The sequence below is a fragment of the Canis aureus genome, chromosome 16, assembly GCF_053574225.1.
Source record: "Canis aureus isolate CA01 chromosome 16, VMU_Caureus_v.1.0, whole genome shotgun sequence".
NCBI classification, from domain to species: domain Eukaryota; kingdom Metazoa; phylum Chordata; class Mammalia; order Carnivora; family Canidae; genus Canis; species Canis aureus.
In genome coordinates this window covers 20,433,968-20,447,205 of record NC_135626.1, presented here as the reverse complement: position 1 = coordinate 20,447,205, position 13,238 = coordinate 20,433,968, and the positions used below count along the sequence as shown (strand labels likewise).

Here is a 13,238-nt window from a genome sequence, read left to right as displayed (position 1 = left end):
TCCCAGCAGAAACCACACGTGTTAGGTACATGCAGGAGAAAACAACTGGCCTTCTTGAAGAACAGGTTTGCCCACAACTTTAAAAAACAGACTTCCAGGGATCCCTGGGTGGCTCAGCAGTTTAGCGCCTGCCTTCAGCTCAGGGCGTGATCCTGGAGTCCTGGGATCGAGTACCATATCGGGCTCTCTGCATGGAGCCTACTTCTTCCTCTGCCCGTGTCTCTGCCTCTCTCTCTACCTCTCATGAATAAATAAATAAAATCTTTAAAAAACAAAAAACAAAAAAAAAGACTTCCCTCTTATATATACAAATCATACTATCTTCTTTCCTAATGAGTATTATCTTGAACAAAAAATAATTTTTGAGGTAAGAAAGATAGAAACCAGAGGATTTCATTCACATTCGTACAGAAATATTTACTTCATAAGACAAAAAACTCAAGATCACGGTACACAGCAGTTATTTATTTAAATACTCGAAAAGGTTGATGATGGAAAAAAATAGGTTTATCATGAGAGTTTATAGTCATTTGATTTATTTTACTATTTAAAAAAGTGCTGCCTCCGGGTTATCCTAGCCAGATATAGAACACTTTATGACACATGCAGCTACGGTAACACACTATAATAGACACGGCCGTTATAGAATGATGTACACTGGGGGAGGAAATTCAATAGTAGTAATGGTGACTGTTTATTTAAACTAAAAACATTGATAATATACAAATCTTTTTTCTCATTTGATTGAAAGGGCTATAAAATCCACATACAGACAAAGGAAGCAACATAATCATTTAGGTAACGCCCCAGCTACCTGCCTTTAACTCACTCCTTCCTTAAAGAAGCACTTCACTCAGCTATGCAACTTCCTAGATTGCACAACAGCTTCAAGGCTGGCCTACCACGAGTGACTGAAAGAGAGGTGTGAGCTGACCATGACTCATCGGTTTCTAAAAAACGGAGAGAAAATGGCAAATTGGGTCTCATGTTCTTTAAAGAACCCAAAGGATCGTTCTGAGTAAAATGTGAAATAAATAACTGATTCATGAGTAAATACAATCTCTGAGCTGACTTAGACCCAGGAGAGTGAGCCAACCAAACACTAACAATACCATGTAGAAACATCTAGAAACATCATTTCTAGAATTCAGTTTGGGAGACCATATCTTGCCTGAATATGTACATTATTTACAAAATATTCCCTTTTGGCCTCTGAGATTTAGCCATTTTAGTTTGGCTGATAAGCTCTTTCTTTCCATATGCTAGCCAATACTGCAGTTATAACTATCATTAAAATACTCTTATGCATGAATTACAAATATTAATAAAGTAACTCTGCATGTATAAATATCTCAATATTTCTAGCAGAATTTAAAGCATACATAAATACATAAAAGTATTTGTTTTTGGTAGGGCCAGTATTTTTTTTTTTTAATCATCGCTGTTTCAACAATGCTTTGTACATAGCAAAACCCAAAACTGCAAAAACAGTAGCACCAAAACTTGCTCGAAGCCAAAACGTGGAGCTCTTGAGGTCAGCTTGTGTCACGTGCCTGTAGTCAGAAAATATAATTAATGTTTGAAACATGATTAGTATGAAAAATGCCAATTACATTAATAGTCTACTTTTAGGGAAGTATTAGCACACTTGTCAAGCTAATTGCATACAATAACGCTTACCAAAAACATTTATCAATATAGCCACATGTACATTGCTTAGATAATCATTATCTTAAGACATAATGTAGGCATTAATAAAGATGAATGTCTTTACAATTAGCTACTACTTGGGAGATAACAGCTCTAAAATTTTAGACATTTTCTTCACATGGAATGTAGAGAATGTAGACAAATCAACCTACTACTTTTTAATCCCACCACAGTCTTCAACATGAGAGGTGAAACTGAGATCTCACAATTCTGAGAGTTAATTTCATGGAACTTAATATGCAATTTCTTGTCCCCAGGGATTGAAAGCTATCTTGTAAGCAGTTAAGTGACAAGTGACCATACTTTTCTAAGAGCAATGCTTAAAGTCAACTTTGGAAACACTGACCCCCTTAAAAATTTACCAAAAATATTTTTTTAAATCCCAAAGAGGATGGGGAAAATTTACCAGTTTGCATTAATTGGGTTACTGATGATTAAAGAAATAATATTAAAAACAAACAAAACAAAAACCAACCCTGGTATTAGTCAGACAGGCAGTGACAATGGTACCAACTAAAGGACATAATGTAACATGATGGACCGAAAGGTAAATGACAGAAAAGAAGCCATACAATGTATGACAAGAACAGGGACAGCCTGTACCACAAACTGAGTTTGTGAGCATGCTCAGTTAATGACACTGCTAAGCACCCTCAAGAGTCTCAAGTATGACAGCTTACCATAGAGAGGATAACACTTTAAAGCAAAAGTTGGAATATTTTATTCAAGTGTCCCTGAAGTTTTAGTTAAAGGAACATAATTGAGGAAATGTAGAAAACTTATAGAATTAAGAGCTTAAGGAGACTTTCTAGTTCAGGTTATTTTGCAGCTAAAAAACACACAGATCTGAAGCAAAAGTCAGACATCATTAAAAGACCAAGATGCTGACATATGCAAGAGTTAAGAGCCAAGAACATCAATTGTAAGCAATGACTTTGCCTCAGTAATAGTCTAAGAGTGATGATCAGATTAGTTATCACAAAATGCAATCTGCACATCCTAGAAACAAGTCTATAATACAAGCCAGAGTGCTCCATGCTTATCACCATGGCAAAACAACACACAGCGCTCCAATATCTTATTCTCCCCAGTTCCTAAAAAAAATAAAAAATAAAAAAATCACTCCTGACGTAAGTATTATTTTATAAAGCGAAGTGATAAAAACACAGGTCCATTCCACCTTGTGAGTTAGTTCCTCCAACAGGCAATGTTTTATTTATTTATTTATTTAAAGTTAGGGAAGAAAATTCTTAGGTTTCGGTTTTTCCAGTTGGAAAAACTCAAAGGCCAACCCACTGGTTGTGGGAAATGTTACCTGGCTTCAAGAAAAAGTGGACCGTGAGATGACTCCATGAAGATGGAATCTTCTACACAGCTGACGGCGTGCACCTGGTGGGTAATACTGCTTTCGTCGTCTGCTAACAGCATGGCACCCCACTCAGCTACCCGGGCTCTTAACCTTTTATACACATGCACACAGTTTGCAGTTCACAGCAGAGCTCACAAAAGAAGGGGACTGAAAATAACATCTCTCAATTAAACATCCCACACATAAATTGAGTTGCCACCCTAATATGATGCATCTCATGCTTTCTATATTTAAAATAAATGTATTCTGTAACAAACTGCCAAACTTCAAAAAAAAAAAATCTATGTGTACTTTTTAAAAACACTCCCATACCAGACAAGAAAACCTACGGCTGTTATATACATTCTCTATATATCCCTTAGAGGCTAGTCCTGGTGGATCTGAAACACTAAATGAAGCCCTTGAAACCAGTACCTAAGCAGTACCTCACAGTATGTGGTGACCACAAATATTCATTAAAAATGAAGCTAACAACTATTAGTTATGACATTTATTGATGCTTCTAATTGCAGACTACCAATAACTGCAAACATATATCTATAAAAAAATTGAGCCCAATGCCCCAAACTCAGGGACTATCATAGATCTATGATGAGAGTTTCAAAGTTTATAACTCCACATCAATAAAGATGCATAGAATTTAAAGTGAGAACATAGGCTAAAAGGGCATTAGAGCTTTTGCTTCAGCTTTGGTCTCTCTGATTTTTATGCATCTTTACTGGTGAAGGACTTTTAAAAGATTTTTTTACATTTATGCTTTAATTTAGGGAAGGGGTTATGATTAAAACTAGCTGTCATCACATTAAAATCAGTCAAAATGATTTCTCATAAATATTTTTCAAGTATGGGAATCAGTTTCACACAGCTCCCTTTGTTGTATTTTAAGAAAGTATTACCATTCATGAATATATTCTGACTTTATTGCTTAGTTTACCTTTACATTTCAAGATAGTGATTACGGTTTTCCCCAAGCTACAGTACAGCCTTCAATAGGCAGAACAGCAGTTCATATTCATATATGAGAAACAATATAGATACATAGTCAAGATACAGCTAGTTTAAATCTTAAGGCAACTTTAACTCCTAAGATATACTTCAATGACTCCATCAATGATATAATGGTTATTTAAGACACTGGTAGACACGGAAAGCGACTTAGAGACCTATTTCATACCGTTAGCGCGTGCATTTACAAGCTGCACTAATCAGGCTCTCTCTATATGAGAAAGCAAATGGATGGCACATTTGTCACTGCTTAGCTGACTGACAACACCTGAATAGAGAACAACGTGATGATCTTAATTGTATTCCATAACTATAAGAACTGAGTCATGTTTGTCATTTCAAGTCTCAAGCTCAAACAGAGCTTTTCATAAAGCTGCTTTCTAGTTCATTTCTAAACTCAAGCAAAAAGAAATTCTGCAATTCAAAAGTATAATTCTTTAAAAATGACTAACATATCTTCTTAGAATAAATTATCTTATGGCATATTTTTTTAGTTTATTATTATTATTTTTTACTGTCAGAAAGGTAATATAGGCTCATTATAAGATACAAGGAAAATAAAAGTGGGAAGAAGAAAAATCACCTAGAGTCCTATCACCTAAGGCAACTAATTAAAACTTTGGGTATTTCTTTTTAGACTTTTTCTATGTGCTTCTTACATAGCTGCAAACACAATATGTATAATTTATATAATTTTATATCCTTTAAAAAATTTACTATTATGTAAGGATTTTTTCATAAATTACAGAAACATCATTTTATTTTATTAAAAGATTTATTTGAGAGAGAGAGCAAGCACGAGCAGGTAGAGGGGCAGTGGGAGAAGCAGACTCCCCACTGCGCAGGGAGCCCAATGTGGGGCTTGATCTCAGGACCCTGGATTATGACCTGGACCAAAGGCAGATGCTTAAGTGGCTGAGCCACCCAGGCACCCCCAGAAACATCATTTTAAACAGCTTTATTATATCTCATTCCTCTGTAGGTGACTGTCTCCATTTACTGGTCACTATAAGTGGTGAATATCCTTCTACAGAAGATTTCTCTCTGTATTTAGTATAGTTTCCTTAAAAGACTTCCGAAAACTGAGTATTAAAGGTCAAAAATGTGTGTGCATGTGTGTATAGAAAATCTTTTAAAAAAAATCTATTGATATACCAGAATCACATTTTCCTTCTCTATGTACAATAATTTAGTTCAGCAGTATCTCTTTTTAGAACATAAGAAATAATGCCTACATACTGGAATATATTCCTTAATTAATCATGTAAAGCTTTGCAGAGCTTCTGAGCTCTTAGGTGGAAAATTCTTCCATATCGGATGCTGGTTTTCTGCTTAGAAGTGCTAAGGACCCATACATCTATCAGATAACAAGCACCTTTTTTTTTTTTTTTTTTTTTAAAGTAGGCTCCATGCCCAATGTGGGGCTTGAACTCACAACCTGGAGATCAACAGGCACATGCTCTACCAATTCAGCCAGCCAGTCGGCTGCTATGCTGCTACTTAATACGGCAGAGGGAAGGAAAGGTTTCAAACTTCAGGCAATAAAGACCTAAATTAAGAAGTGTTTGTGTAAACAATCACACAAGGCATGTAACAGAGTGACCATAATTCCTATGTACCTTTACACAGAATGCCTTAAAGAAGGCATACAAGATACTTTTGATTCACTCTGTTATTTATGATATATATAAAAATAGGAGTTAAAATTTTTGTTGGTTCAATGTATTTGAGCAATAATAGGAGGAATGGTATCAGTTGCAATATTTAGAAACAAAATAATCAAATTCTAAAGGGCTCAGTGGAATTAAGCTATTCCCAAATAGAGCATTTTTAATATTGTTTTTTATAACGTGTCCCAGGACTTTAGGTCTGGGGTATAAAAACTATATTGCAGAGACCTAAATATCTGCAAAAATTACAATTTAAGGAGGGGGGAACATTCAGAAAGGTCCAGATATCAGTTGCAGACTATGATGAGGAAGAAAGAAAAGTTCAGTGGAGCAGACTCAAGAGCAGAAAGAGCAGTTCCACCCAGGCACTTTTACCAGCCGTCCTGTACAACTTTTCAGAAATAAATGTGAATTTCTTAGATTGCATTCTTCTCATCTTACCAAACCCAAATCAGAGGTACACAAATGTAGGAACATGAATGTTCTTTCTATCCACATATGTATTTCAAGTATGAATTTTTAAGTTAATACTTTGCAACTGCCTATGTAACTATAATGCGTGTAACCTAGTTACTAGGGCTCATAGATAGCACACACAGCTTTTTCCTCGTTGAAATTTCATAGCTCAAGTGGAAAATTATACCGAGGTCACCAAAACTATAGTTAAGTGTTCTGTTTTTAAGTATTTCACTTGCTTTTTAAAAGTCTTCTGGGTCTCCCTGCTGTTATTCCTCTCAATGTTTTCTTGGTGGTTTGTTTTTGCCTGGTGAAGTATCTTATACATTCATTTCTAATAATGATGCCACTATTCTTAATAATAATTTTAATAATGACAGTTCTAATTGAACTAGCAGGCATGAAATCTCTTAATAAGATAGTTCTCAAAATAGATTAAGAAGTCAAAATATAGTATTCAACAAAGATAAATTACAACACAAATCATATGAAATCATGTTAACTGAGCATGCCTAAATAGTAACATACTTTGGAAAAGGGTGTAAGTGTACATCAATGTCAAGAAATGTTTCACCAAGCATTAGAAGAACCAAAATTATAAATGATCCTAGATATATGGGAAACACATAATATTTATATGTAACCTACTGATACTTAAAGATCAGAGCAGGTAAACTCCACCTTGTGGCAACCTTTAATACTCTAACAAATGGCAAAAATTTAAAATGTATAAGCAAGCAGCAGCTTACTTAAGGAGAATCTATAATATAAACTCTTCTATAATTTTAAACATAAGACTATGTATCCTAATTAAAAGAAAAACCTTGTAAGGACTTTGATACAAGGGAACAGAGAAGTTTCATATGAAACTAAAACACAGGACAGACTTTTTTGGATACAACAGTTTACCATAATATTCTAAGAACTCTTAACATTGCCAGAAGACTGTGTTACATTAAGATTTCTAGGTACTTATCCTCTTCTTAAGGCAAACCTATGAAAAGGCAGTTCATTTCAGTGTGACAATAAAATCTTTCTTCAAAAAACGGGTTCTTATTAAGTAACACAGTTTTAAAGTCCATGAAGGAGCAACTTAGGTAATTATTAAAGCAATATGGGCAAATGTCACTAATAAATGGCTTAAAATAAATGCTACATACATGCAATTTAAAAAATGCATTAAAAAATTAAAGAATTCACTGAGAATAATGACTGTCCATCATACCTCTGGGTCACTGTAAATACTCACTGTGAACTATGCAGTTGGTCGCTAAAGTAAAATGCTGCTACTAAACTTAAGAACAAATAATTTATATGGCCGATACAAATAATAAAATGGGATGAGAGAAATCCTAAAACCAAAATACGTACCAAAGAAAATCACACCAAAATAAGAAATTATAAAGTAATTCTGATTAAATTATAGGTTAGGAAAAGTGGGAGGATTACACACAGAAATTAGCTGGGATAGGGACTGAGAGAAGTTAAAAAATAATGACTAAGTGACACAGACATACAAATTAAAATGAACACCTAAAGGAAAGGACAAATTAAAGTCCACAGCACATTGCAGTACAGTAACATCCTCATGCAAAGTAGGAGTCTTCTGAAGTTGGAATAATAAATACTTGATAACTAAAATCCTGGGTAGTTCAAACCAACAATCCAGCTCACTCTTACATAATCATTTTAACTTTCAGATTCAAAAGGTAATTAAAATTAAAATAAAATCAGAAGGCATATTTTCCCAGTACCATAATTTACACTATTTGAAATGAAAGCATTGCCACAGATTAAAATCATTCTGACCACATTAATCATCTTCCAAATGTATTTAAATTCCAATAATTCGTTATTCATAAATTATTCTAAAGAAAAACATAAATCTGTCCAGATCACAAGGGTGAGATCATAATTACTAAAGTTCCATATCAGATACATAATTTAACACTGATTTCACATCTTGAAATATATATTCAATTACATTAAAAAGAAAAAACTTTATTACTACTCTCTACTTAAAATATGTAGTGTCAGTAAATAAGCTCAAAAAGGGGGGGGCAATGTTTACTGGTCAAAGACAGACAGCTAGGGAAAAAACGGTTAATTTCAGAAATGAATCTGTGGGAACTGCCTAAATATAATTAGGCTTAAATCCTCTCATGATCAGGTTATTACACTTCCTTTTGTAGCCTGAGGGACTAAGGTTACTGAAAACATAGTATTTAAAGGCAGGTTCAAATCTTCTTCATCTTCAGATTCTGCCCCAGGTCACAGCAGATCCTATCTAAAGCAGGAACTTAAGGATTCAAATGAATAAATCACAGGGGCAGGGGGAGGTATAGGGAGACCATTGTCTCAAACATGTACTATCTCTGGAAGTGATTTGCTTCAACAACCAACATGTTTATTACAAGCACACTAAAGAAGGCACTAAATTTGAGACCAAGATGTATGCACCAATATCTGCCTATTAATTTCTTTGCAGGTGTTTAATGAACATTTTGCTTAAATAAAAATTTTAAAACTACTCTTTTACAGTTCTAAGTCAAACACGAGACGTGGCAAGCTTCTAAAACCAAAGACTTAAGGCTTACTGTTGAGTGGGAGACTCCTCCCTAGTGAATTACAGTGAAAAATTCCTAAATGACTTTCACCCAATTAATCAGTCCTTTTTCTGCTTTATAACATTAAGATATCTCTGGCGTGGCGAACCAAGAGTGACCCACCACCAAAGGCTGCCACAACCTGAGAGATAGTAGAGAAAGGAGGTGACCCCATCACCCCACAACCTTTTCAGATTCTTCATGAAAAAGGGAGTAGAATTTGGTTGGTAGGAGGGGGAAAAAAGACATTTTCATTCCTTAGGTGTATGTTTTTCTTTTTTTTGCCTGCAATTTCACAACTCTAGGCCATATCTTAAGACTGAGGTTGCAACCTGGTGGTCTGTAAACATGTTTTGTTCTGAAGAGTACTTTTAAAGATTTAAATTTACTTGCCATTATTTGAATAGCAGGAAATTTCACATAAAAATCCAGATTTAAAAAAAAAAAAAAAATCTTGATTTCTAGTGCCTCATAGAATCAGAAGACCTGGCAACACTCAGCCTGGACAACAACAAAAGGCCAGGGCTGAGCTGTGGCTGCATCTTTTGGATATGGCCTATCATAGTCCCGACAGTCTCTTACTTCTCATACTTGGGCCACCTTCTTCATTTACATTAACTACTCGGACCCTTAGGTACTTAAGATTTGGGGCTCTACCCCCACCTACCTTACCAACAACCTTTTATAAACAAGGAGAAACTTCAATACAGAACTCCTAAATTTCCACTGTGCTTCTATAAAATTTTGAAACACTACAAGAAATCAAGAAGGAATTCTTTGAAAGGTATGTTGGTTTCCCTCCTTCTCTTTTTTATTCATCCCATTCTTGATTACTAGATGTCAGGGATGTATGCTAACATTACCATCAAATTAGTTCTAGTTTATAAATAGATATGACAAAATATACTGATTTCCCTTCAAAGATCATTGTAGAGTACTTTATTATGAGCAAGCTCATCCATTAATACACACCCAACCTTTTTCATTTGGAAGCAGATTAAATCAACCTAAGAATAAAATTGTCACTAAGATCCAGACAATGAATTCAGTCTGCAATTACGGACACTGAAGATCTTCGAGAACAAATAAAATAGATGTTTTTTGATTAGCAATTATTAGGAACCAAGGTGGGTTCACCAAGAATAAGACACCAAATAGATGTCACTTCCTATTTAGATAAAATTACTGCATTGGTAGATCAGAGGACTGTGTTAGAAAATACATATTGATTTCAAAAAAGCCCTCTATGAAATATCTTGTAAGATAATAAGATATAAAATATGGACTGGATAATAATATTCTTAATTTACAGAATAATCTTTCCCCAAGAATTTTAAACATGTGTCATTGGGAAAAGAGTTCTCCAATGGAATACTTTAGGGCTTGCTGGCTTTGGCTCCCCCTCTCTCTCCAATCTTTGGGTATTCAACATTATTTTTTATCAATATCTTGAAAGATAAAGAAGACATATCTACCAAGTTTGCAAGTAACACAATGCCAAGAGAGATATATAATGGGACAAATGACAGAAATAATGTTTGAAATGACTGAGCTAGAACAAATGGATCAAAAAGAAGAATATGACATTTAATAGAGATACATATGTATCTGTGTTTATATTCAAAGAGTCAACTAAAAATGTCAAGTACACAATTAGAGAGGAGGGGACACTGCCTTAATAGTACTTCATATGAAAAAAGATCTGATTTCAATGAGCCCCAAGATTCATATGCATCAACAGTGGGATGGGCTGCTAAAAAAGTTAATTCATGCAGCAGACAGGTGCTGTCCTAACTGTGGAACATGACTACCCACTGTTCTGGACTAGCCCCATCACACCTAGAGCACTGCTCTCCATTCTCAGTGGCACCTCTTTTAAGAGGAACTCTGAAAACCAAAAGGGCTTTCACAGGTGCGGACAATCAGGACTGGTGAGGTCACTAAACCATCTAATTTAAGAAAAGGCTGAAAGAAATGGGGATGTTCTACCTGGAGAAGAGAAAATTAGGGGAGACATGATGGCCGTCTTCAAATGTCTGATGGATTGCTATGTTGAAGAGGGAGTAGAATAGTCGTATGTTGTTCTAAAGGGCAGAACTAAAACTAAAGGAGAGAAAGTTATAGGGAAATCATTTTAGTTAAAAAATAAAAATAAAGAGCAAAGGTAAAAGCAAAAACCCTCTCCAATGAGGAAAGCCATCAGCAGGTAAACAGTACTCTCCACAGGAAGGCTTTTAGGAAGGCATTCTAATGGGAGGTTAGGCCAGATGCATTCTGGAATCTCTTCCAACTCTACCATTTCTAACACTGGAGCTCTTGAATGTTGTTTGGTTTGAACTAGCCTTGCATTTTCCCAGATAGTCATCATGAGCAAATCTGTGTTACTACTTTGTAAGGTGCCGTTCAAAGGACAGAGGCAGAACTTTACCACCAAATTAGTGTGGCAGTCCCTTCAAAGCAGTCACCTGAGATGGCTGCATTCTTATTCCAGAGCTGCTAGTGCTCAAAACGTCATCAAATCTCTTTTTAGAATGCCTTCAAAATCAGTTTTTGACCCACATTAAATAAAGTCTCACTGTTTCATAGCCACAACTACTACTCTTCCTGGTGGACACAAACTATCCTTTTATTTGGTACCGTTGGAGCCTTGCCTTCAGTGAGAGTCCAATGGTAAGCAAAAATGGACCCATTTCTAACCAAAATTGATTAAGCTTGAAGATCTGTCTTAATCAAGCCCAGCTCCCAATGACATCTGAATGTTAATTTCAAAACACTCATTCATCTTTAGACACAATTTACAGTAGATACAAATTAATAGTACATAGGCTCTTAAATGCTCACAAAATGTAAATCTGAATAATGTAAGCATGACCAGAATAAGAATATAACCTTCCAAGTTCTTTGCTTTGAGGGAATGTAAATATCCTACTTTTTGTTTATTTTTCTTCCCTTTCTAAAAACCGTATTACTTTCTAAGCATATTTCATGTTTTGGGCTTGATTATAAAGACCTCAAAAATTAGTACTACAGATCTTTTCTTTCCCACATTCCTTTGAATCCTCAAAGTTGGCTGTGATTCTCATTTCCAGAAGTCATGCTCTTCAAATTTCTGTACTGACAATACAGAAATTTTTCAAACCTAAGATACTGCTGGCATTAGTATGGTTTTAGTTAAGTATATTAGTTGAATGTAAGCTGAGTACAGTTTAACATTTGGGATCAATGTGCCTTTTCCTTACTACAAAAGTCCTAGTCTATTTCTATAACTCTCAACCAAAAGATGTTAATCTCCCTACACAAACTATCCTGTAATATGAACAATACTTTAGCTTCCTTCATGAAAAAGAAATCCAAAATCTTATTTTATAGTCCCCTAAAAACATCGTCACCATGGTGAGAATTTTAGTAGAAGTTAGTTGGGCATCAGTTGGTTTGTGGTCTTTGTAGTATCTGTATAATAAATAGTTATCCACTTTTTTCTTTGGTATTTTAACAGAATGCCTGGTACCCAGTAAATAAAGTTAAGAACCTGTTAAGAACTGCAGTGAAGATTTTGTTCTTTACAGATTGCAGCAAGTCTGAGTTGAGGAAGTTCTGACAGATGCAAAATGTACACCTGTTGCAGGTGCACATACAGCGTAACCGGGCATGGCTGCGAAAACACACAGAAGGACAGGAGTTGAGTTCTTACTTGCAAATATGGCACAAGTTAGGGTGTGCCAACTTAAAAAAAAAGATTTAGGCATAAGCAACACTAAGGAAAAAAGGACAGTGTGGGGCATGCTAAAGTTGTGCAGAATTCCACATTTACCAAAAATATAATAAACAGTAATAGCTCCCTCCTCCCTCCCTATAGAAAACCTAAGGAAAATTAACTAATACTCTTGCTTTTTTTGGAGGGGGGATGGAATTATTATTACAAGAGCTTTAGTGGAATAAGTATGCACAGCAATAGATGGCACCCTCATGTAAATTAATAAAAAGAAAAACTGAGTAAGCCAGAGCACCCACCAAAGGACAAAGTTTGCTAGCATTTAAATAACCATTCCCTCCTCCCTCAGCATACACACATGCCTGAAAACCAGGAAGGAGAAGAGTGACAAATACACAAAAGAGCCAAAAGACGAGTATATTCAACCCTGAGGAGATATGAACAACATCGTCTTTAATTCATCAAGCACCCAGGCTCCCAAAGGAAATCAAAGTGCTTCATAAATTTCCACTTGAACGAAATATAGGGTTGATTTCATCTGCTACTAAAACACAGCAGCTAAGTACGACAGTATGAAACTCTGGGTAAGGATATAAAAATCAACAATGGGTCCAATTAATATTAGATATGAAATTTAGGAGGCTTTCTGACTCCTTTCTGGTTGAGTGGAGTTGTACTAGTTGGTACAGGCACATGGGGCAATCTATTTC

General features: G+C 35.3%; 1 protein-coding gene across 10 annotated transcripts in view; it reads right to left on the bottom strand.

Annotated features, from left to right (window-relative positions):
- Window positions 1–444: 444 nt before the first annotated feature.
- RHOT1 (ras homolog family member T1) overlaps window positions 445–13,238 on the bottom strand; it is a 63,663-nt gene continuing 50,869 nt past the window's right edge. For 2 of the 10 annotated variants that reach the window (XR_013354184.1, XR_013354186.1), the window contains 3 exons: window positions 12,346–12,468; window positions 10,806–10,919; window positions 445–1,553 (listed from right to left, as the gene is read on the bottom strand). Coding sequence is in view for 6 of the 10 variants with exons in the window: in XM_077852126.1 (XP_077708252.1) it covers window positions 1,436–1,553; window positions 3,026–3,169; window positions 12,346–12,468 (385 nt within the window). In the remaining 4 variants the exon portion in view is untranslated. Of the gene's footprint in view, window positions 1,554–3,025; window positions 3,170–10,805; window positions 10,920–12,345; window positions 12,469–13,238 lie in introns of all 10 variants that reach the window. The other 8 variants (XR_013354183.1, XR_013354185.1, XM_077852126.1 and 5 more) reach the window with 4 other exon arrangements.